The sequence below is a fragment of the Bos javanicus genome, chromosome 18, assembly GCF_032452875.1.
Source record: "Bos javanicus breed banteng chromosome 18, ARS-OSU_banteng_1.0, whole genome shotgun sequence".
NCBI lineage: Eukaryota > Metazoa > Chordata > Mammalia > Artiodactyla > Bovidae > Bos > Bos javanicus.
The window spans coordinates 56,880,564-56,901,194 of record NC_083885.1 but is presented as its reverse complement, the minus strand read 5'-3'; the positions used below and the strand labels follow the sequence as shown (position 1 = coordinate 56,901,194).

The 20,631-nt window shown below is 58.6% G+C and overlaps 1 protein-coding gene and 1 long non-coding RNA gene across 5 annotated transcripts in view; one reads left to right on the top strand and one right to left on the bottom strand.

Moving 5' to 3' along the window:
• SHANK1 (SH3 and multiple ankyrin repeat domains 1) overlaps positions 1–20,631 on the top strand; it is a 51,322-nt gene that overhangs the window by 15,091 nt on the left and 15,600 nt on the right. For 2 of the 4 annotated variants that reach the window (XR_009730575.1, XM_061386105.1), the window contains exons 9-22: positions 241–318; positions 533–599; positions 860–1,190; positions 2,079–2,272; positions 6,570–6,683; positions 6,861–6,936; positions 7,425–7,451; positions 15,206–15,288; positions 15,522–15,646; positions 16,268–16,403; positions 16,844–16,924; positions 17,502–17,525; positions 17,733–17,801; positions 18,260–18,378. Coding sequence is in view for 3 of the 4 variants with exons in the window: in XM_061386105.1 (XP_061242089.1) it covers positions 241–318; positions 533–599; positions 860–1,190; positions 2,079–2,272; positions 6,570–6,683; positions 6,861–6,936; positions 7,425–7,451; positions 15,206–15,288; positions 15,522–15,646; positions 16,268–16,403; positions 16,844–16,924; positions 17,502–17,525; positions 17,733–17,801; positions 18,260–18,378 (1,524 nt within the window). In the remaining variant the exon portion in view is untranslated. The remainder of the gene's footprint in view (positions 1–240; positions 319–532; positions 600–859; positions 1,191–2,078; positions 2,273–6,569; positions 6,684–6,860; positions 6,937–7,424; positions 7,452–15,205; positions 15,289–15,521; positions 15,647–16,267; positions 16,404–16,843; positions 16,925–17,501; positions 17,526–17,732; positions 17,802–18,259; positions 18,379–20,631) is intronic. The other 2 variants (XM_061386107.1, XM_061386106.1) reach the window with 2 other exon arrangements.
• Positions 2,155–6,865, bottom strand: LOC133229643 (uncharacterized). The gene is made up of 3 exons (XR_009730592.1): positions 6,717–6,865; positions 5,449–5,585; positions 2,155–4,001 (listed from the first exon to the last, which is right to left on the bottom strand). It is a non-coding gene; the product is annotated as an uncharacterized LOC133229643 (long non-coding RNA).

Below are 20,631 nucleotides of genomic sequence, written 5' to 3'. Positions count from 1 at the left end.
CCTGAGAAGCCCCCATAAAAACTACTAGAGAGATTTAAACTGCACTTTTCGAGTCCTTGAAATCCGGCGCGCACTGTGCCTCTGTGTGGACCGGCCACGTTTAAAGGGCGAGTGGCTACTGTCCGGAGCAGGGCGGGTTCCCACCAGGTGGTTCCAAAGGCTCAGCACAGTGTCTGTGTCCGCTCGGGGTGACAGTAACTCTTTTTCTCTTGCCTTTCACCTCATGCCACTGACCACCAGGAGACGTGTGCTAGGATCCTTCTCTATCGAGGGGCCAACAAGGATGTCAAGAATAACAGTGGACAGACCCCCTTCCAGGTCTGTTGGGGCGGGTTGGGGGAGGCGTGAAGAACTCAGAGGGGCTAAAGTTTAGGGGGCTGGGAGGGAGGCAGGCGGTCTGGGAGAAGAGAGAGGCTGGACTTGCTGGGGTGAAGGTTGGGGGGCAGGGCAGCTGGCTGGAGACCTGACAGTGTTTCCTGTTTGCTTTTCCCCTCTCTCTCCTACCTGGGCCCCCCTTACCCCCTCACGCTAGGTGGCAGTGATCGCTGGGAATTTTGAACTCGGGGAGCTGATCCGAAACCATCGAGAACAGGACGTGGGTGAGCGAGCTAAGGGGAGAAGTCGGGGTCCTGGGGGGGATGCGTGGCGGGACTGGGGAGTCAGCAGACCTGATCTGGGGGCCAGGATGGGACCAAATAAACCTCAGAGGACTGCAGATACCTGGGCAGTGGGAGGGCCAGGCTCCAGGCGCCCCGCTCTTTCTCATCCGTTTCTCCCCTGGTGCCTTCCCCACCCAACCGTCTCTTGCCTCCTGTGTGTCTCCCCCTCTGCCCCCCTGGCCTCCGTGCCCCCCCCTCAGTGCCCTTCCAGGAGTCCCCCAAATATGCAGCCCGGCGACGGGGACCCCCGGGCACAGGGCTGACGGTGCCCCCCGCACTGCTGCGGGCCAACAGTGATACCAGCATGGCCCTGCCCGACTGGATGGTGTTCGCCGCCCCAGGGACCTCGTCTGCGGGGGCCCCCGGCCCCACCGCAGGGCCCCAGGGCCAGGCACAGCCCGCCGCCCCCAGCGCCAAGCTCAGCAGCGGGACCCTGCGAAGTGCCAGCAGCCCCCGGGGCGCCCGGGCCCGCTCCCCATCCCGAGGGAGGCACCCTGAGGAGGCCAAGCGCCAGCCCCGTGGACGGCCCAGGTAGGGGAGGGCTCAGCCCTGGTCCTGCAGACCCCCCTCCCACCCAAATCCCCTCCTGGGAGCCACGGCTGCCCATCCCCCCAACCAGGCCAGCCCAGCTGCCCACCTCCTGTCCCAGGGACAGCTGCCCCCTTACCCCGCTACATCCAACTCGCTGGTCCCCACCTCGGACCGCCAGGTCTCCCTCCTGACCCCAAGGCAGTGAGGGTTTCATGAACCAGTCCAAGTTTAGCTCAGCAGCCGCTCCGCAGTCCGGCCGGGGGTGGGGAGGGGGCCCAAGAGAAAGGTTGGTTCCAGCCCCTGAGGACAGGCAGGCAGGCAGACAGACAGACAGCCTGGGCAAGGTGAGAGGAAGCTCAGCGGAGTGGGGGTGGGCGAGGAGGGAGACTGGAGGGGTTTCCAAGCCTGGAGATGAGGTCGCAGGCGGGGAGGATGAGCAGGGGGCATTGGGGGGAGCCGGCTGGAGGGGCATGGGGAGGGGGTGGGCGGGAGGAAGATGGTGGTGGGCTGGGGATGGCGGGAGAGGCGCTGGACCCAGCCCAGGAGGAAGCTGGGAGTCGCCAAAGGCTCGTGAGCTAGGGATGACACAGGCAGAGCTCAGCTTCAGGAAGCTGAATCAGGCAGGGTGTGCAGGCCCGTGGGAGGGGACAGAGCCGGAAGCCAGGAGGCAGGAAAGGGGGCTGGCGGCCCACATCGGGCAGGCAGGGGGAGCCCCAAATGCCCTCTTCCCCTCCACCCCGCACCCCCGGCCCCCAGAGCCGGAAAAGGCACTCAGACCCCCTCCCCCACCCTGATGCTCCACCTCCCACCCCCCCAAGGACCCCTGTTCTCCCAGAGGTGCCCCCTCCCTCCACTCCCCCTTGCCTCTCACACCCTCTGTGTATGCAGCTCCAGCGGGACACCCCGGGAAGGGCCAGCCGGGGGCACGGGGGGCTCCGGGGGCCCCGGGGGCTCCCTGGGCAGCCGCGGGAGACGCAGGAAGCTCTACTCGGCAGTCCCTGGACGCTCCTTCATGGCTGTGAAGTCCTACCAGGCCCAAGCCGAGGGGGAGATCTCCCTGAGCAAGGGCGAAAAGATCAAAGGTAAAGGGGCAGGGTGCAGCCGGGCTGTGGGCAAGGGTTGGCAGGTGAACTCACCCACCTCTTAGGGAGGGGCCGGCCCGTGACCAACAGTTGTCCAGCACCTGGAACGTCCAGGGCACGCTGGAGACCTCAGAGAGACCTAGGTTCCCCTTCCGCCTCGGAGGAGCAAACAGTGGAGCTCAGATGCTGCGCTGCCAGGAGGTGGGGTCCAGGCAAAAGAGAGGAGATGAGCATCTCTGGGACATCGACCCCATGAGGGCCCATCTCGCTCACCATCACCCTTGAAGGCGGGTGTCCGGAGCCCATTGTCCAGTCGAAGGGGCAGAGCCTTACACGGGTGAAGCGACTTGCCTGAGGTCCCCAGTCCGAACCCACAGTTCTTCTCGCTCTCTTGTGCAGAGAGTGAGGGACATGCCACCTTGACTTCACCTCCTGCCTCTGCCAGGCGTCTTCATCTGAGACATGAGGTGGTGGTGCCCGCTCCCTCGGGCTCTGGTGAGATGGGCAGCAGGTGAAGCCAGTCCCTGCTGAGGGCTTTCTGAACAGAGGCTGCTGTCACGGGGCTTGCCTCTCTCCTGTTTCCCTGCCTTCCTCTGGAAAACCATGCCAGGATCCCCCGCGTGCGACTTCGCAAGGCTGCCGATGTGTGTTCTTGGACAGAATGGTGCTTTGGAGACAGGAAGTACCCTGCCGTAGTTCATTCAAGGCGGGGGAGCAATTCTTTGGCCAACTCTAGGCTGGCAGACGAGCCGAGTTGCGTAGGGGTTGAGAACCAGGCTGTCTGGGTTCAAGTCCCCGCTCCTGCACTTCCTAGCAGGGCGGCCTCAGGCGAGCGACTTCTCCAAGGCTCAGTGTTCTCATCTGTACAATGGGACCTTTGCGAGGACTAAAGGTGTCAGCTCTTAGAAAGCCCACAGTACAGTGATTCATACCTAATAAGGCCAGCTGTCATTATCATATGCGGCCCCCACTAGGGGCACTTAGAAGGGAGAGACCCTAGGCCCTGGGGGAAGCTGAGTCTGGGGGTGGAGGAGGGGGGTGTCTTCCCACAGGAGACATGGTTTAAGTGGGCCTTGAAGAGCGTGCCAGGGTCAGAGTGTCAGTTGGGTTGTGTAGTTACATCTGTCTTGTAGTCTGTCTCCCTGGGGCCTGAGTTTCTGAAGATGAGGTCACGTGTCACCAGGAGCCGGGTCATCAGGGCCCAGGTTAATGACGCAGCACACAGAGGGCCTCGGCGCACATCTGCTGAGTGAACGGGTGAATGGATGAATGGCCAAATGCAGGAGCTAACTGTGGGGGCCAGGCAGGGGCAGTGCCTCTGGCAGAGGGGCAGCGTGCCAGGGGAGAGTGTGTATGTGTGCGTATGGCCGGGTAGGGGGTCAGTTCAGTCACTCAGCTGTGTCTGACTCTTTGCAGCCCCATGAACCACAGCACACCAGGCCTCCCTGTCCATCACCAACTCCCGGAGTTTACTCAAACTCATGTCCCTTGAGTCGGTGATGCCATCCAACCATCTCATCCTCTGTCGTCCCCTTCTCCTCCCGCCTTCAATCTTTCCCAGCATCAGGGTCTTTTCCATTGAATCAGTTCTTTGCATCAGATGGCCAAAGTATTGGAGTTTTAGCTTCAGCATCAGTCCTTCCAATGAACACTCAGGACTGATTTCCTTTAGGATGGACTGGTTGGATCTCCTTGTGGTCCAAGGGACTCTCAGGAGTGGGGGTCAGGTCTGTGCAAAAGAAGAAGGGGAAGCTGAGGTCAGAGGTGAGGGACCCTCCCACAGGCAGAGGGCCATGGGCTACATCTTCTATGTGTCTTTATGAATGTCAAGCCCAGTCATCCGATGTGCTGCCCTGACTTCATATCCTTTCCTTTCCTTAAAAGTTCCCTGACTGCCTCAGAGCACACCCACATCCATGATGTCACTGGGCTTCTTCATAGCCCGATTAAGGTAGCAGACTCCCTCTACTCTCAGGATCAAAGCCTAGGGCCTCAGCCTGGCCTGAAAGCCCCTCCTCTGTCCACTCTGCCCCCAACACAGCCTCATCTCAGGCTGCTCTTTCCTTCACTTGAAGGGTTCCAGGGACCTTATCCTCATCCTTCCTCAAACACCCCAAGTCTTTTTCCACCCTAAACTCTTTGCACATGCTGTTCCTTCTGCCCAGAAAGCCCCCTCTCTCTGCCTCCTGCACTCCCCACATCCTTCAGGTCTCAGCCCGTATGTCACATCCTCTGAGATGCCTTCCTGATCCCCCCGTGCCATCAGATTTGTTTATAAAGATTTTTTTTTTTTTGATGTGGACTAGTTTTAAAGTCTTTACTGCATTTGTTAGAATATTGCTTCTGTTTTATGGTTTATGTAGAATCTTAGCTCCTCGACCAGGGATCAAACCCACACCCCCTGCATTGGAAGGCGAAATCTTAACCTCTAGGACCACCGAGGAAGTTCCCTCATCAGATTTATATACTCCTATCTGGTCTTTCTCCAAAAACCCTCTCCTTTCCCCGCTTGAGCCCTGACCTCAGTTTTCCAATCATGGGGTCACTTGTAGAGTTATGACTCCACTGGCTGCCAGTCTGGAAGCTCCGTGAGGACAGGAACCATGTGTGCTGTGTGACAGCTCTACTCACTTCCCTAGTGGCTCAGACAGTAAAGAATCTGCCTGCAATGCCAGAGGAGACCCAGGTTTCATCCCTGGGTTGGGAAGATCCCCTGGAGAAGGGCATAGCAACCCACTCCAGTATTCTTGCCTGGAGAATCCCATGGACAGAGGAGCCTGGTGGGCTATAGTCCACGGGGTCACAAAGAGTCGGACACAACTGAGCAACTAACACAACAGCTGTACTCGGGTCCTAGCCTGATGTCTGACTCATGACTGGCACAAAATACATATTTTTTTAGTGAACAAATGAATGATTCCCAGATCATCCAGCTGGGCAAGGCAAAGTCAGCCAAGAGCCCAGACCTCTTGACACACATCTGCTCTCTTCCGTGACCTTGAGCATCTCCTGGCTGGAGTTTCCCCAGACCCTCTCAGAGGAGGTGATCAGTGCAGGGCAAAGCATCACATGACCCCAACCCCAACCCTAGCATGGCTCGAGCCACCCCTGGGCAAGAGGTTTTTCTACTTTAGCTTCAGCTTCATCTATAAAGTGGGAAATCAGTTGTTACCTACCGAGGTGTAAGGATAGAGTGAATGAAGGATGTGAAGGGCCAAGTGGGAACAGAGCTGTGAAAGATGCTGGAGAGGTGGACGGCTGTGGGCTTGTCACTGTCGCTCTCGTCATGATCAGGAACAGCAGCAGCAAAGCACTGGAACAGAGAGGTAGCAAGACCGGAGTGTTCAAATCCAGGCTGCAAAGCCTGGGGCAAACAAGCCTGAATTTCTCCGAGCCTCTGTTTCTCCACCAGTAAAATGGAGCAAATGACCCCTCTTAGGGTCTTAGCCCCAGTGAGAGTTGGAGAGACATTAGCTGTCCCTACCGCCCATCACTGTAGGTCAATGTATGCTTGATGTCTAAGAGGTAGGGGTGGTAGGCAGGGGCCTCTGGTAACAAGCAGGGGAGAGGAGAGCCAACTCTAATCTCCCATCTAGAGCCAGGGGAAGCAAAGAGACAGAAGGAGGGATCTGGGAACAGATGACAAAAGGTTAAGTGGCAGGGAGACTGCAGGAGGTGGCAGGGGTAGTGATGAGGTATAACGTGACCTAGGAGCCTACCGGGGTTTAAGGAAATTACGGAATAACTGAGTTGTGACTGGTTACCAGGGGAGATGAGAGCCAGTTGTGGACATGTCCCTAACTTGCAAGGACCACGTCATGGGACACAGCCCTTCTCCCCAGTGCCTCTGGGTGTCCCCGCTGTGTTCAGGAAGCTACTATGCAGGAGTGACTATCTCCCCCTTCCCCCTCATGGGGCCTCCCCGATGGCTAACAGTAAAGAATCCGTCTGCAATGCAGAAGACAATGCAGATTCAATCCCTGGGTCCAGAAGATTCCCTGGAGGAGGAAATGGCAACCCACTCCAGTATTCTTGCCTGGGAAATCTCAAGGACAGAGGAACCTGGCGGGCTACCATTCATGGGGCCGCAAATATTCGGATATGACTGAGCGACTGAGCACACACACACTTCCCCCTTGCCCCTTCGTAAGGATGCCCTTGGGCCAGGTTCTGGGCAAGGTACTGAGAATTGTGGAAAGGCTGTGCATCACGTGTTGGGAGTGGGCAGGGTAGGGGAGGTGTGGGCAGCACGGAAATGCAGAAATATTTCTATTCTATGTCCCCACTCCCCATCCAGTGCTTAGCATCGGGGAAGGAGGCTTCTGGGAAGGCCAGGTCAAAGGTCGCATCGGCTGGTTCCCCTCTGACTGCCTGGAAGAGGTGGCCAACCGCTCCCAGGAAGCAAAGCAAGGTAATGAGGAATCCCCAGGTGTCCCCGACTTACTCTAGATTCTCATGTCCCTTCCTTTCCCCCTCCTGGTGGGGGTGGGAGGTCGAAGGGAAGGCTTGGGCCAGGACACCCAAATCAGGGGGTGAACCCATGATTTCCAGAGTAGAAGGTCCAAGGTCATCCTCTGTCCCCCTGCAGAAAGTCGAAGTGACAAGGCAAAGAGACTCTTCCGGCATTATACCGTGGGCTCCTACGACAGCTTTGATGCCCCAAGGTAAATGTCCTTACACCCTCGGGCAACCCCGCCACCCCAAATCCCTCCCACTCCACCTTTTAAATATTTCCTCCACCTTCTAAATATTTCTGTCACCTCGAAACCCCCTCTCTTGTCTGCTCCCTCTAGCGTTTGATCTGGGGTGGAGGGAGGTAGGGTTAGCTTCAGACCACAGAGCCCAACCCCAAACTGTCCTTGGCAGCCACTGAGACTGCCCAGCTCTGGGGTAGCCAGAGACCAATGAGGTGGACTGGGGCAAGGTGGGGATGCCCGGGGGGCTGGGGAGCTCACCTGTATGGTGGCTGGAGGCTCCTGTCTCCTTCACGTGCCGCATCTCTGTGCAGTCCTGTGCAGCGGAAGTGTGTGCATCCCATGCTGGCATGGGGGGGAGGGGGGGACAAGCAGAGCCGGCCAGGCGGGGTGGGGGCGGGGAGAAGGCACACTGACACCTTTCCCCTCCCTGGCTGCTGGCTGACTTGCTTCTGAAGCTTGATGGATGGGATTGGCCCAGGGAGGTGAGAGGGGAGGGGAAGGGAGGGAACGGGGTCAGGAGTGGGAAGGAAGGGGTGCTTGGGGGCGTATGGATGTGCGTGTGTACCCCCAGAGCTAAAGTTTCCCTGTGCGTGACCGTCTCACACAGTCACCGAGCATCTCTGTACAGATTCCCCAAGCGCGTTCTTGCCCGTGTGCCTCTGTAGGTGTGCATGACACGTGTCTGTGTGCATGTGTGGCCGGAGGCCCTTGGAGTTCTAGCCCCGTGCACATGCCCGTGACAGTGAGAGGGTGTGTCCCGCTCGGTACAGATGGGTGCATTTGTGGCTGTCATTTCTGGGTGCACGATTGTGGCTCGTTGTGCGGCTGGCTCTCTCTGCACCTCTCTTTCCCCGAATCCGTGTGTCTGAGAATGAGGGCCAGTGTTTTTCAGAGATGTCCAGTGTGTCTGCTTACCACCCAGGGACCGGCGGTGGGTCTCTGCACATGCCTGTCCCTCTTCATGCACGTCGCTGTGTGTGCGCATTAACGCATAAAGTTGTGTGCATGCATTTGTGTCTGTCAGATTGATCTGGAATTCAGGACCTGGGGTGTTGGGGGAGGGTAGGGAGGAAGAGGGGAGGACTCCAGGGCTTGAGCTTCCAGAAGGGCCAGGCTGTGGGGGAGGGATGGTCATAACTGGGCATCTGAAAGTTGACATTCCCCCCCCACACCGCTCCCCCTAATCCAGGGAAGGGTCTCCTTGTTCGTAGCATCCTTCCATTAAATGTGTCCAAACCTACGTGTCTGTGTTCTGGCCAGTGGGGATGGATCGGGGCGGGGGAGGGCCAGGGGAGGAGAGGGGAGGAGATAAATGACAAAATGGGAAGAGAGGGTGGGACTGGGGTGCCACCCTGCTCCCCAAGTGTCCGAGGCGCTTGACCATTGTGCGTGTTCGCCTGGCACGTCTCCGGCTCTGGGCACTGGGTGAGTATCCAGGTCCCCCCCACCACCGGAGTCTCCCCATCAGCCTCGGCTTCTTGTCTCTTGTCAGTGTCTCTCTGGGTCTCCCCTTCGCTTCGGTTTGGGGATCGTTTGCTCTACCAGCTGGATGAGGGTGGTCGATCAGTTTCTTCCTCCTCTTTCCTTTCTCTGCTTGTCAAGTGCGTTGCCCCCCTCTCCCTCCCTTCCTGCCCGCTGGCATGTGCTGCCCTGCGCACGGCATGTCTGAGCTTCTCCTCCCCACACCCCCACCCTCCACTCTCCCCGGCCCTGTCTGGGGAGGCCTGGCCCGTGTTGTGACCCTGCCTCCCTGCCGGAGCTGTGCCTTCCCGCCGCGTGTAACCCCTCTTGGCCTCTGCTGCCCTCTTTCCTCGCCCCGGGGGTCTGCGGCTCTCTCTCTCTGGCGGGGAGCCGTGGTGCGTGGATGTCCCTCCGCCTGGACTTCTTTGCTGGGAAGGGTGTCTCTCCCTGCTCTGGCGCCCAGTCTAAACGTCCTGGCTCTCCCTTTCCGGCCCCTTCCAGACTGTGTCGGGGTGCATCGTGCGTCTGTCTGCCGTGGGGGGCGGGGGGAGGGCTGTGCGTCCCCTCTCGGGGCCTCTCTCGCCGCGCTGTCCCCCTCGGCTCGGGAAGTGGGGCTCGGTGTCCGCGCGTCCCTCGCACGCGGTTGCGAGGCGTCTCGTGTGATGTTGTGCGTCCCTCTCTCTCCCCGCGCTCCCTCGCTCTGCACCTGCGCGGGAGGGCTCGGGAGGGGGGAGGGGGGCGAAGGGGGGGGCCCAGACCGGAAGTGCCTCCCCCTTCTCCTCCCCCCGTGCTCGCCCCTCCCCCGTCTCCCGCCAAGGGGGCCCCCGCGCTCCCCTGCCAGCCCCCTCCCCCCCCCCCGGCCCGGCCCCCTCCCCCGCCCGGCGCAGGACGCCAAGGGGTTAAGCCTCGCGCCCGCCGCCCGCCTCCGGAGCTGTCCGCGGTGCTGAAGCCGGCGCCGTCCGCGGTCCTCGTGCTCCCGCCGCGGCCCGACCCCGCGGCCCGCGCCCCCGCGGCCCCCCGGCATGTGAGCCCCCGGCCCTGCCCTCCCTCCCGCGGGAGGGCGCGCGCCCCCTCCCCCTCCCCCTCCCGGCGCGGGTCAGCATGAGGCGGGGCCTGGGGGCCCGGACACGGGGGTTCGGCCGAGCGGGGACGGGGACGCGGCGGCGGCGGCGGCGGCGGGGGCGGCCGGCACCGGGGCCGGGGCCGGGGCCGCGGCGGCGATGGCTCTGTCAGCGGTCGGCGGCGGCGGCGGCGGCGGCGGCGGGGGTCTCGGGGGCGGCCCCGGGGGGGGCTCCCTGCCGCAGCCGCCCCCCGCGCTCTCCTCCAGCTGGCCCGCCCTGGGGCCCCGGCGGCGCAGCGTCTGGTATATCTACAGGTAACGGAGCGTGCCGCCCCTTTTCCCCCCGCGGCCCGATCCGGAGGCCCCGGCCCGCGGTGAAGACCCTCCCCCAGCCGCTGATCCCCCATCCCTGGGGCTCCCTCCCTGCCCCCAAGCCTCCCGCCCCCTCCGCCCTTCTCCCCTTATATTCTCTCGGTACTAAGCCCTTTCCGGACCCCTCTTCTCTCCCCTTCGTTTTCTCATCCCCCCCCCCACTCGGGCCTCTCTCCCCGATACCACCCCCCCCCACACACACACGCACACACACACTCCTCCGGCCCCTCGTAGGCCCTTCTAGGCCCCCTTCAGCTCCTTCTCCAGGACGTCCCTCCTAAGGAGGCCCTCCAGACGGACTCCACTCCGGGATTAGGGCCCCGCTTGTCCTTTCTGCCACCCTTAGCGCCCCCATTCTAGAGCCCTCCCTTCTGGCATCTGCACCCCAGGCCCGCGTTCCTCTGATTCCTGTGTCCCCGCTCCCCTTCACGGAGTTGGCAAGTCCCCCCCATTCATACCCCTCTCTCCCATTCACAGTCATCTCCCCCCATCACACACGCATCCCGCCCCCGTCTCCCCTCCCCTCCTCTTTTTCCGCTGCGTGTCACTGTGCGACGGTGCGTGTGTTCCTGTGGCTGTGGCGGTGTGCGTGCGTGTGTATGACTGCCTGCAGCCCTGTTTGTGTGTGTGTGTGTGTAATCGAGAGAGAGAGATGGTGGGCTCCCGGCCCACCTCCCCAACTGTGTCCATCTGTATGTCCCTGTTTGCCGGCGTCTATCTCTGTGTGTGACTTGGAGCGATAGCGAGGCTGTCTGGAGACTAGTGTGTTTGCATGTGTGTGTGTGTCGGGGTGGTGGTGGGGGGGGTCTGTCCCAGGGACTGCGGCTGTGTTTCCCAACACCCACCCTCCTTGACCAGGCCTGTCCCCTCCCCCACAACCACCCTTCACCGGTCCCCGTCCCCACGCACCCGCTCCCTGCCCCCAGGGGTCCGTGCCTGTGTGGGGCACGTGTGCTGAGACACGGTGGAGCTTCTGCACGGGGAACTGCATCTGCTTCTGTGTGTCACCTCTCAGCACGGGAGGGGGCTGGCTTCCCTGCGGGGGCGGGGGGAGGCTCTGGGCAGGTCGTGGAGAGGCCCCATGGAGCTGGGACACGGGGAGGGGCTGAGTGGCAGAGGGGGGCGCTACGTACAGCAGCAGGCTCTGGGCTGTGGGATGCTGGGTGTGCGAGAGGGACCTTCGGGGTGGGGGTGGGGGGAGTGGAGGCTGCTGCAGTCCCTGTGTGTGGGATCTGGTGAACAAGAGCTGGCCGCTGAGCTCCAGAGGCCGCTCAGGGTCGCCGAGGGATGGCCTGGGGCGGAGCATTGTGTGTGCGCCTGCAGGGCAGGTAGTCAGCCCTACGGGAGCATGAATGGGGTGCTGCGTGGGTCGCCAACGGTAGGGCAGGAGGCGGGGTTAGAGGGTCTGGGTAAGAGGGTGGCAGGACGGAAAGGGAACAGGGGGGAGTGGGGGATACTGAAGTCGGGGGAGGAATGGGGGGGGAGGAATGGGGAACGCCGGAGCAGAGGAGCAGAGCGTGTGCGCCGGGCTAGCGGAGGAATGGGGTAAGGAGGGGGTGCAGGAAGTGTGAAGAGGATTGGGGGGCGGGGATTCAGGCAGTTCAGGGAGAGCACAGAGAGGAGATGCAGGGAATGTAAATGAAATGCAGCTGCCAGTGAAAGGAGACAGAAGGAAGGGTGAAGTGAATTGAGGATGCGAAAGTAGGAGGAGGCTTCCATAGATGAGAATGGGTGCAGGGGGAACTGGAGTAGGAAAGACATCTAGCATGCTGTAGGGTATACAGTGGAGCTCTGTACTGACGCTCCAGAGGCTGTGGGAGGGATGAGGGCAAAGGAGAGGGAGCGCTGGCCTGAGGGGGGGTGAGGAGGCCGCAGAAATCTGGGGGAGACAACTTTGGGAAAGGGGATGTGGGGTGTGCAAGGGCAAAATGGGAGGTGGGGGGACAGCCCCATGGGGTGTAATGTGGGCTTGCAGAGGTGAGAGCTGGTGGGGAGGGGGTTATGGTCCTGAGGAGCTTTCAGACAACTTGAGGGGGGATCCAGGTGCAGAGCAAGAAGGTATACACAAGAGTAGAGGAGAAGGAATACCCATTGTAGGGAGTTGTGGGCACAAGAGGGCAACTGGGCAGTTCAAGGAGGATGAGAGAGACCGCACACAGAGCTGGGGGTTGCGTGAGAAAGTCATGGGAAGGAGAGGCGTATGTCCAGGATAGGGAGACTCAAGAGGGAGGGGTGGGGTGATCTGCTGGTGTTTGGATATTATTGGGGTATATGTTTGCCTACCACTCCAGTATTCTTGCCTGGAGAACCCCATGGACAGAGGAGCCTGGTGGGCTGCTGTCCATGCGGTCGCACAGAGTTGGACATGACTGAAGTGACTTAGCATGCATGCATGCATGCATGGGTTGCCTATGGGGAATTCAGATCTTAGCTGTGACATTTTTTTCTGACAGGTGTGATCTGGAGCAAATGTATTTCTCTGTGCCTCAGTTTCTTCATCTATAAAATGGGAATGATGACAGCCAACCCCTCCCAGGGGGTGTCATGAGGACTGAATGAATACATAAACATAAAGTGCTTGGAATGCCGTCTGGCAGTCAGCAGTGGTTCGATAAATGTTACTTGTGCTATAGGCATAGCCTGGGATAAATTTCAGGAACTGGAGGGGCACATTCATGGTGAACTGGGGCAAACGTATATGTGCTGGGGTGTTTGGTTTCAGTGGAGTGGAAGGTGTTACTATTGCAACTACCCAGGTATTTTCTTGGGAATCATTGAAGAATGTTGTTCACTGTGTGAGCTCAGGCAAGTTGCTTGACCTTTCTGTGCTTCCGTTTCCTCATTTGTAAAGTGGAAATGGTACTCACGCCTACCTAGAGGCTCGCCATGGGAGATGATGGATTGAGTCATTTACCTGTGAGGGACTTCAGATACTGGTTGACACATAGCATGGGCTTTTTCTTCGCATCTAATGGATAAAGAAGTCTTAATGAATTGTATTAGGGGCTGGATGTTTGGGGGAGGCTTATGTGTGAAGTGTGAGGAGAGTGTGGGGGTGAAAGATTGAGGGGGATGGGGGAAAGGTAGGGTTTGTGAGATGAATGAAATGAAAGTGAAACTGCTGTAAAGGAGGAATAAAGGGGATCTGAAGAGCATTACTGGCCACTGGGGGTCCCTGGAGATCTGGAAGGGCTATGGGGGCAGCGAGGGCATGAGGGCTCAGAGGAGACTGTCAGTCTACACGGTGGGCCCAGAGCTGGGGACAAGGATGCTACAGAGTTCGTGGTCAGAAGCAGGCAACTCTAACCTCTCAACCCATTTCTATTGGCCCCATCGTTCACCCACTCAAGGAGCCTTCTTGACCTCTTTCCTCCCCTTTTTCATTGCTTTCAACCCCTTCCCTCCTTCTCTTCCAACATTCTCTCCACTCAGATACAAGGTCCCTGGGTTGCATATAAATAAGGTCTAGAAGACATAGTGGATATTGTGTAGACATGTTTACTGGAGCATCGTCAACTCTGAGCCAGGGCAGCTGTGGGCTGTGTCTACATGTGTGTGCCTGCTGTTGGGCCCATGGGGTTCTAATAGTGGCTGGGGAGCAGGGCTGGGGCCAGAGCACATGTGCAGAACACTGTCCCTATGGTACAAATATATGGATTCAACTGTGGACGTGTCAGGGGTCATGGGAATATCCAGCAGGGCTTGCGTGTGTGGAGGGGATTGGTGCCGAAATACAGTAGGAACACATTAAGTATTATCAGCATGTGCTGGTTTGTGTTCAGGGGGCGTGTTATGGGAATAGACTGAGATCAGAGTGTGGGGGAGTTATTATTGGAGCATACTGGGATGTGTGGGGGGGTTGCTGAAATATACTGGAGTATTCGTGGAGGGCTGTTTTGCCAAACCTGTGGGGGTAGGTAATTGGAACACGCAGGGAGCATGCTTGTCTATTATTGGAGTGTGTTGGGGCCTGTGGATATTATTGGGGTATTCTGAGGGGGCTGCGTATGCGCTGGGCCGGGTTTCAAATGTGACTGCAGGGTGTCTGGACACAGCAAGGCATGTTGCCTCTGGGGACAGGGGTTGGGGATAGTGGGTATTCTAAAAAGCCTGGAGCCAGGGTGGCTGGGTATTCCTGCTTATACTGGGGCTCCCGGAATGGAATGGATGTGCAGTCCTGATGTACACCGTGGTGACGTCTAGGGTTTGCGACTGTTACCTGAGTGAGCCCGGGGCTGGTGTTGAGAGACATGAAATAGGTCTGTATTTAACTGAACTTTCCTGGCTATGTGAGCATCCCCTAAATATACTGGTGGGCTCTGGTGGCATTACAGGGAACTCTCCACGTATTCACATGCAGTTTTCATTTTGCTAGAATCCTCTGACCGCATGAAGGAGATCCATTTGAGTACGCCAGGAAGTAGATGTCATCGCTGCACGCTAGAATTTTCTGTGGCGATGGAGATGTTCCGTATCTGGGCCATCCAGCATGGTAGCCACTAACCATATGTGGCTGCCGGGCCCTTGGAAACGTGGCTAGTGAGGCTGAGGAACTGAATTTTTCCATTTAATTTTTAATTAATTTGCATATAAATAGACACAGGCAGCTAGCGGCCACCATATTGGACAGCTGCTGAATAAGCAGTGTTACAATTTGCTCAGGGACCTGGGGAGATGTTACTGTAGCATATATATGTGTGTGTGTGTGTGTGTGTGTGTGTGTGTGTGTGTGTATAGTCTGGGAGTTGGGAGAGGTATTATCCAAGTACAATTGTCCTCTGGACCAAAAGACTTGACCAAAGACAGAACACATCGTTTTGCGTACATGCTGTGTATGTAGCACTCTGCTGAGTACTATATACACTACAGATTAGGGAACTCACACAGTGACCCTGTCAGGTGGGGTCTGTCATTGTCCGCTGCGATAGACAAGGCAACCAAGGCCCCACAGGTTAAAGTCGGGGCTCAAGGTCACAGACAAGAAGTGGCCAGCAGGGCCTCCAGCCAGGCTGTCTGGCAATGTGGCGGTTGTACCTCTGCGTTCCTCCCGCCGTGCTTGCTGAATGGATGGGTGGATGGATGCACCGATGGATGAATGAGGAAAGAGTGAGTGGGAGACTGCGCACCCCGGGCTCCGAGGGGGAGAGGCCTGTCAGGGCTGCTGCAAGCAGATGCACGTGGAGTGGGTGAGGAGGCTCCTAGGAGGAGGAGGGGGGCGGAATGAAGGGTTCCGGAGCTTAGGCTCAGGTCACCAGGTCGCTGGTGGGGCACCAGGTGGCTCCGTGTCTCATGATCCCTTTTCCGCCCACCTCACCCCCGCCCTTCCCCCACCCTCCCCACCAGCGATTACATCATCAAAGAGAAGACAGTTCTGCTGCAGAAGAAGGACAGTGAGGGGTTTGGGTTCGTGCTCCGGGGTGCCAAGGGTGAGTGCCGGCCGGGGAGGGGACAGGAGAAGGGCTCTGACCCAGGGGGACGGACAAGGAAAGGGACCCCCATCACCTCCTGGGACCCTTCCCCCGACCTGCCCACCACCCCACCCCGGGGTGCTGGTCCCTCAGCTACGGTGAGGCCTCCGTGACTTGGGTCTGAGCCCCATCCCCTGCTCGGCCTCTCCACCCCCTCCCCTCCGACCCCGCCGGCTCCTCCCCATCTGCAGCGCAGACCCCCATCGAGGAGTTCACCCCCACCCCAGCCTTCCCGGCACTGCAGTATCTGGAGTCAGTGGACGAGGGTGGCGTGGCATGGCGGGCTGGACTGCGAATGGGAGACTTCCTCATCGAGGTGAGTCCTGGCCCCCAGCCTCCCAGGGGCTTCTCCCGAGACCCAGTGCCTGGCCCACCTGCCACAGACACCATGCTTTCCCCTGGGACCCTAGCAACAAATCTCCAGAACCCTAGTGATCCATGCCAAGATGCTGCTGCCCAGAACCAGATTCTCCTTTGGCACCAAGCTTTCCAGCCCCGTGCCCTGCCCTTCCCCCCTGCCCCCCCAGCAGCTAGCCAGCCTCTTCAGTGATTCCATCTGAAAGCCTCTCTGAAGCGTCTCAGAAGATAACAGAGCTGTTCCCAGGGCGTATGTGCGCGCACATGTGTGCGTGTGCAGGGAGGCACGCACGTGTGTGTGTGCAGGGAGGCACGCACGTGTGTGTACACACACACAGCTGGAGGATAAGGAGGGAGAGAGGCAAATAGGGTGGGCCCAGCCCCTTCCCCAACCCTGAGGCCCTAAGAGTTACAGGAGTGGAGAGGTGGGGGCTTGCAAGGGGAGTGGGGGGAGGAGAAGAGTGACCGACAGCACCACAGACAGGTCCAGGCAGGAGGAGGCCACTTCAGCAGGGACCCAGAAGCAGAAAGCATCCTACCCCTCACCTATCAGGTGTGGTTGGGGGTGTCTGTGCCACAGGTGAACGGGCAGAACGTGGTGAAGGTCGGCCACCGGCAGGTGGTGAACATGATCCGCCAAGGGGGCAACACGCTGATGGTCAAGGTGGTGATGGTCACCAGGCACCCGGACATGGATGAAGCTGTTCACAAGAAAGGTGCTCCTTCCCCTGACTTGTGTGGTCAGGCTTGGACATTAACCCCACCCGCCACTGCCACTGGACTCAGACCTTCTGGAGCCCTAATGACCCAGTGGTCCCACCACCAGCAGCAGCCTTCCCCCTCCCCAAGGCTGCTTGATCATGACCCTCAGGAGAGGAACTGAGCGCAAGCCTAGCTTGCTGGAAGATCCCCTGGAGAAGGAAATGGCAACTGACTCCAGAATTCTTGCCTGGATAATTCCATGGACAGAGGAGCCTGGTGGGCTAGCTACAGTCTGTGGGGTCTCCAAAGAGTGGGACACGACTTAGCAACTAAACGCCATCACCAACATCTCTTCTCTGACCGTTGGGAGCACCACATTGGTGGGGGGTGGGGTGGTCGTGGAGGATTTCTGTCTATGGTGCTGATGTCTGACCTCACTGTCATTTTTTTGCAGCACCCCAGCAAGCTAAGCGGCTCCCGCCCCCAGCCATCTCCTTGCGTTCCAAGTCTATGACCTCTGAGCTGGAGGAGATGGGTGAGCTGGTGGGGCTGCCGGGGACCACTGCTGCGGAGGGAGAGGGGGCCGAGGGCGGCTGGACCAGCCCTGGGTTTGTTAGTGTTAGTGACCAGGGGCTCTCGTCCTCCTGTCCTCATCGCGTCCCCCAGTCCACGGGTCAGATTCCCTCTGACTTGCGTGTGTGTCGCTGGGAAAGGGCGTCTGAGAGTCAGCTTTCCCTGTTTCTGTTTCTCTGTCGGGTGTCTCTCTGGGTCTGTAACGTTCCTCTCTGCGGGTCCCGGTTTCCTTTCTAGCCCCTCTCCGTCTGTCCCCTCGCAGCCCCACCCGCATCCTCCATTTCTCCCTCTACCAGCTCCCCGCACTCCCACTAACAGACAGGAAGGCGAGCCCCCTCCCTCCAGGCAAGGCCGAGTGGACCCGGGGGGTCCGGTTCCCCGCCCCTCCCTGCCCCCGCCGCCCCGCCGGGGCGGATCGGGGCAGCCGAGCGCCCCCCACCCCGGGTCCCTGAGGGAGGCGGGCGTTCCAGAAAGGGGGCCCCTCGCCTCCCCACGAAGTCCTAACTCTTGGCTCCTCTACTGCCTCCCCCCCGGGCTAGTCTCCCCCTGGAAGAAGAAGAGTGGTGAGTGGGCACAGGACTGGCGGGAGGGCCCCCGTCCCGTTCCCGCCGGCGGACTCGCCCCTCCCCGACCCCGGCCCCTCACTGCCCCACTCGCGCTTGCGCACGCCCGCCGGCCACGCCCGCCGGCCACGCCCGCCGCCGGCTGAGCCCGCTCCGCCCCGCCCCCCGGGGGCTCCCCTGGGCTTCATCCGCCTCCTTTGCCCACAGAGTACGAGCAGCAGCCGCCCCCGATGCCCAGCATGGAGAAAAAGAGGACTGTGTATCAGATGGCTCTCAGTAAGACGGCCCAACCCTGCTCCGCGGGGGACGGCCCCGCTCCCCCGACCCCACGCCCCCTGGGGTGCCGCATCCGCCCCCCATCCCTCTCCCTTCTACCCCGCGCCCCCTTCAGCCACTTCCACGCTGGTCATCCACACACCCCAGCTTTGCACCAGCTGTTACGGTTAAGCACCCACCGCTGTCTTGAGCCTCTTTGCAGCCCCTTCTGCCTCTGCTCCACCCTCCCTGTAGGATGTCCTGTTCCCCGCCCTCAGCCCTTTCCATAGCTGCATCCCGCCCGCCCTGCCCGGCTGGGCCGTGTCTCCAAGGAGGCCCACCGGGAGGGAGATGGAGATGCCCTTCCCTAGTTTATACAAGTCACTGAATGGGGCGCCCAGCAGCTCTGTCTCTGTGCCCGCCAGGCCCAAGCCAACTTCATTTCGCTCTCTCTCTGTCCCCCTTCCGTCTCCCCCTAGACAAACTGGATGAAATCTTGGCGGCAGCTCAGCAGACTATCAGTGCAAGCGAGAGTCCTGGGCCTGGTGGCTTGGCGTCCCTGGGTAAACACCGACCCAAAGGCTTCTTTACCACTGAGGTAGGCAGCCTGGTCTGTGGGACTGGGGGACTTGGGGGACTTGGGGGGAGGAAAGGTTGAGGGGTAGACAGGGCAACTTGTACCCTTTATCCCTCCCCCTACAAACCCTTTGTGATTCCACTGTGTTGAGTGCTCTGCCTAAGGGGCACCAGATTTTCTGGGATCCCTCATTGCTCCCCACTCTGGGGGGTCCCCTTTCCTCTCTACCCATCCTCCTCCTCCTTTATCCCCCCAGATCCCATCTCTGTCCCCTCCCCCGACTCCTCATCCCCAAACCTCACTGCTCCCTCTCTCGCCCACCTCTTTCTGTCCATCTCTGACCCACCTTAAGGATCTCAGGGAAGGTAAATGGAGGTCAGGGATGGCACTCCCTGGCACAGGCACAGAGCATAATAATAGGTGCTCAACAAGTGGTAGTTATTAAAATATTAATTATCATCTCTGTCTCCGCTCTGCCCGCTCACCTACAGTGGGTGTTGATCACATTTCTGACACTCTGTTTTTAACGTGGATTATCTCATTCATTCCTTGGAATCATCCTGGGAGGTACACTCAGTTGTGATACAGAAGGGAAACTGAGGCTCAAAGAGGGAGCCAGGATTTCAGCCCCAGGCAATCCGGCAACTGGATCCACAGTCCAGCCACGGCCCTGTCATTTCTGGTTCGGACCTGCTGGTCCCTCACTGGATTGTGCCCCTTCACGGGGACACATCCCTACCACTACCCTCCAGGTCTCTGCCCAGGCCCTCCCTGCCCTCTGAGTGCACCCTCTGACTCCCTCTTTCAATAGGCCATACCCACCACCCGGTGGCCAAGAGGCCACTGACTCTAAAAAACCCTGTGCTTTGACTTTGGAGGGATGGTGGACCCTTTTAAAAGGCTAGCCTAGTCCTCCAAATTAATACTCTGAATAATGTATAAAATAAAATACATAATCCATAAGGGTCAAAACCCTTGATAGTTCAGCTGGTAAAGAATCCGCCTGCAATGCAGGAGACCCCGATTCGATTCCTGGGTTGGAAAGATCCACTGAAGAAGGGATAGGCTACCCACTCCAGTATCCTTAGGCCTCCCTTGTGGCTCAGCTGGTAAAGAATCTGCCTGCAAAGAGGGAGATCTGGGTTCGATCCCTGGGTTGGGAAGATCCTCTGGAGAAGGGAAAGGCTACCCACTCCAGTATTGTGGTCTGGAGAATTCCACAGACTGTATAGTCCATGGGGTTGCAAAGAGTCGGACACGACTGAGCGACTTTCACTTCACAAGGGTCAAGAACAATATATAACCATGGGGAGTGACAGTGGAAGGGTGTAGCCCCTCAGGGCACTGCAAGCCTCACCAAAAAGAATTCAACTCTTGTGAGCAGATGAAGTGAGGTTACAAGCCCCTTGAACCAAAAATAAAAGTAAAATATAATACATAAGATAACAAAAGAAGCCAGGTACACAGAAAAACAGTTATCAAAACATTTTTTAATTTTTATCAATATTTATTTTTATTTATTTGATTGTGCCACATCTTAGTTGCTGCACGTGGGATCTAGTTCCCTGACCAGAGATGGAACCCCGGCCCCCTGCATTGGGAGCTCAGAGTCTAAGCCACTAGACCACCAGAGAAGTCCCTCAAAATACTTTTAAAAGCAGAATTTGTGATACAGTAATGTTGGTGCCTTTTCTTAACACAGTAGCCAGCAAGTTCTGGTGGTGGATCTAGACTACTCTAATTTCAAAGTTTCAAAGAAGCATAAACACTGTTTAGCGAAATGTGCCATGAAGAATGCTCTGCCATGAAGAATGCAGAAATACCTGTGATTTCTGTTACAGTCACACATTTTGCTAAGACTGGCACGGTCTGTGGCCGACATCCTTAATTAAGGAAATGTTGTGTTTTAGTTAAGGCTAATGAAAATCAAGATGTAGGGATTTTCTCCCCGTCCTAGTGCACAGCCCCTCCCCACCCCCAAGTCTATCCACAACCCTCGCGAGGGTTCAAACACCTACTCTCGAAGGGTCGGTACTCTTACAAGAGCCAAATGCAGCTGGCAGATTTTGTATTCAGAATTTCTTTCCGATTTAAAGGCAGAGGGTCCTTGGCCACTTCTCAGGGCTGGGCACAGGGCCCTGCATGTAGGAGACCCTTGCTTCACACCTGTCCTTGGTTTCTCAAAGAATCTGAAATCTCTCAGCCTGGGATTTCCCTGACGATCTGGTTGTTAAGACTTCCACTGCAGGAAGTGCAGGTTAGATCCCTGGTCAG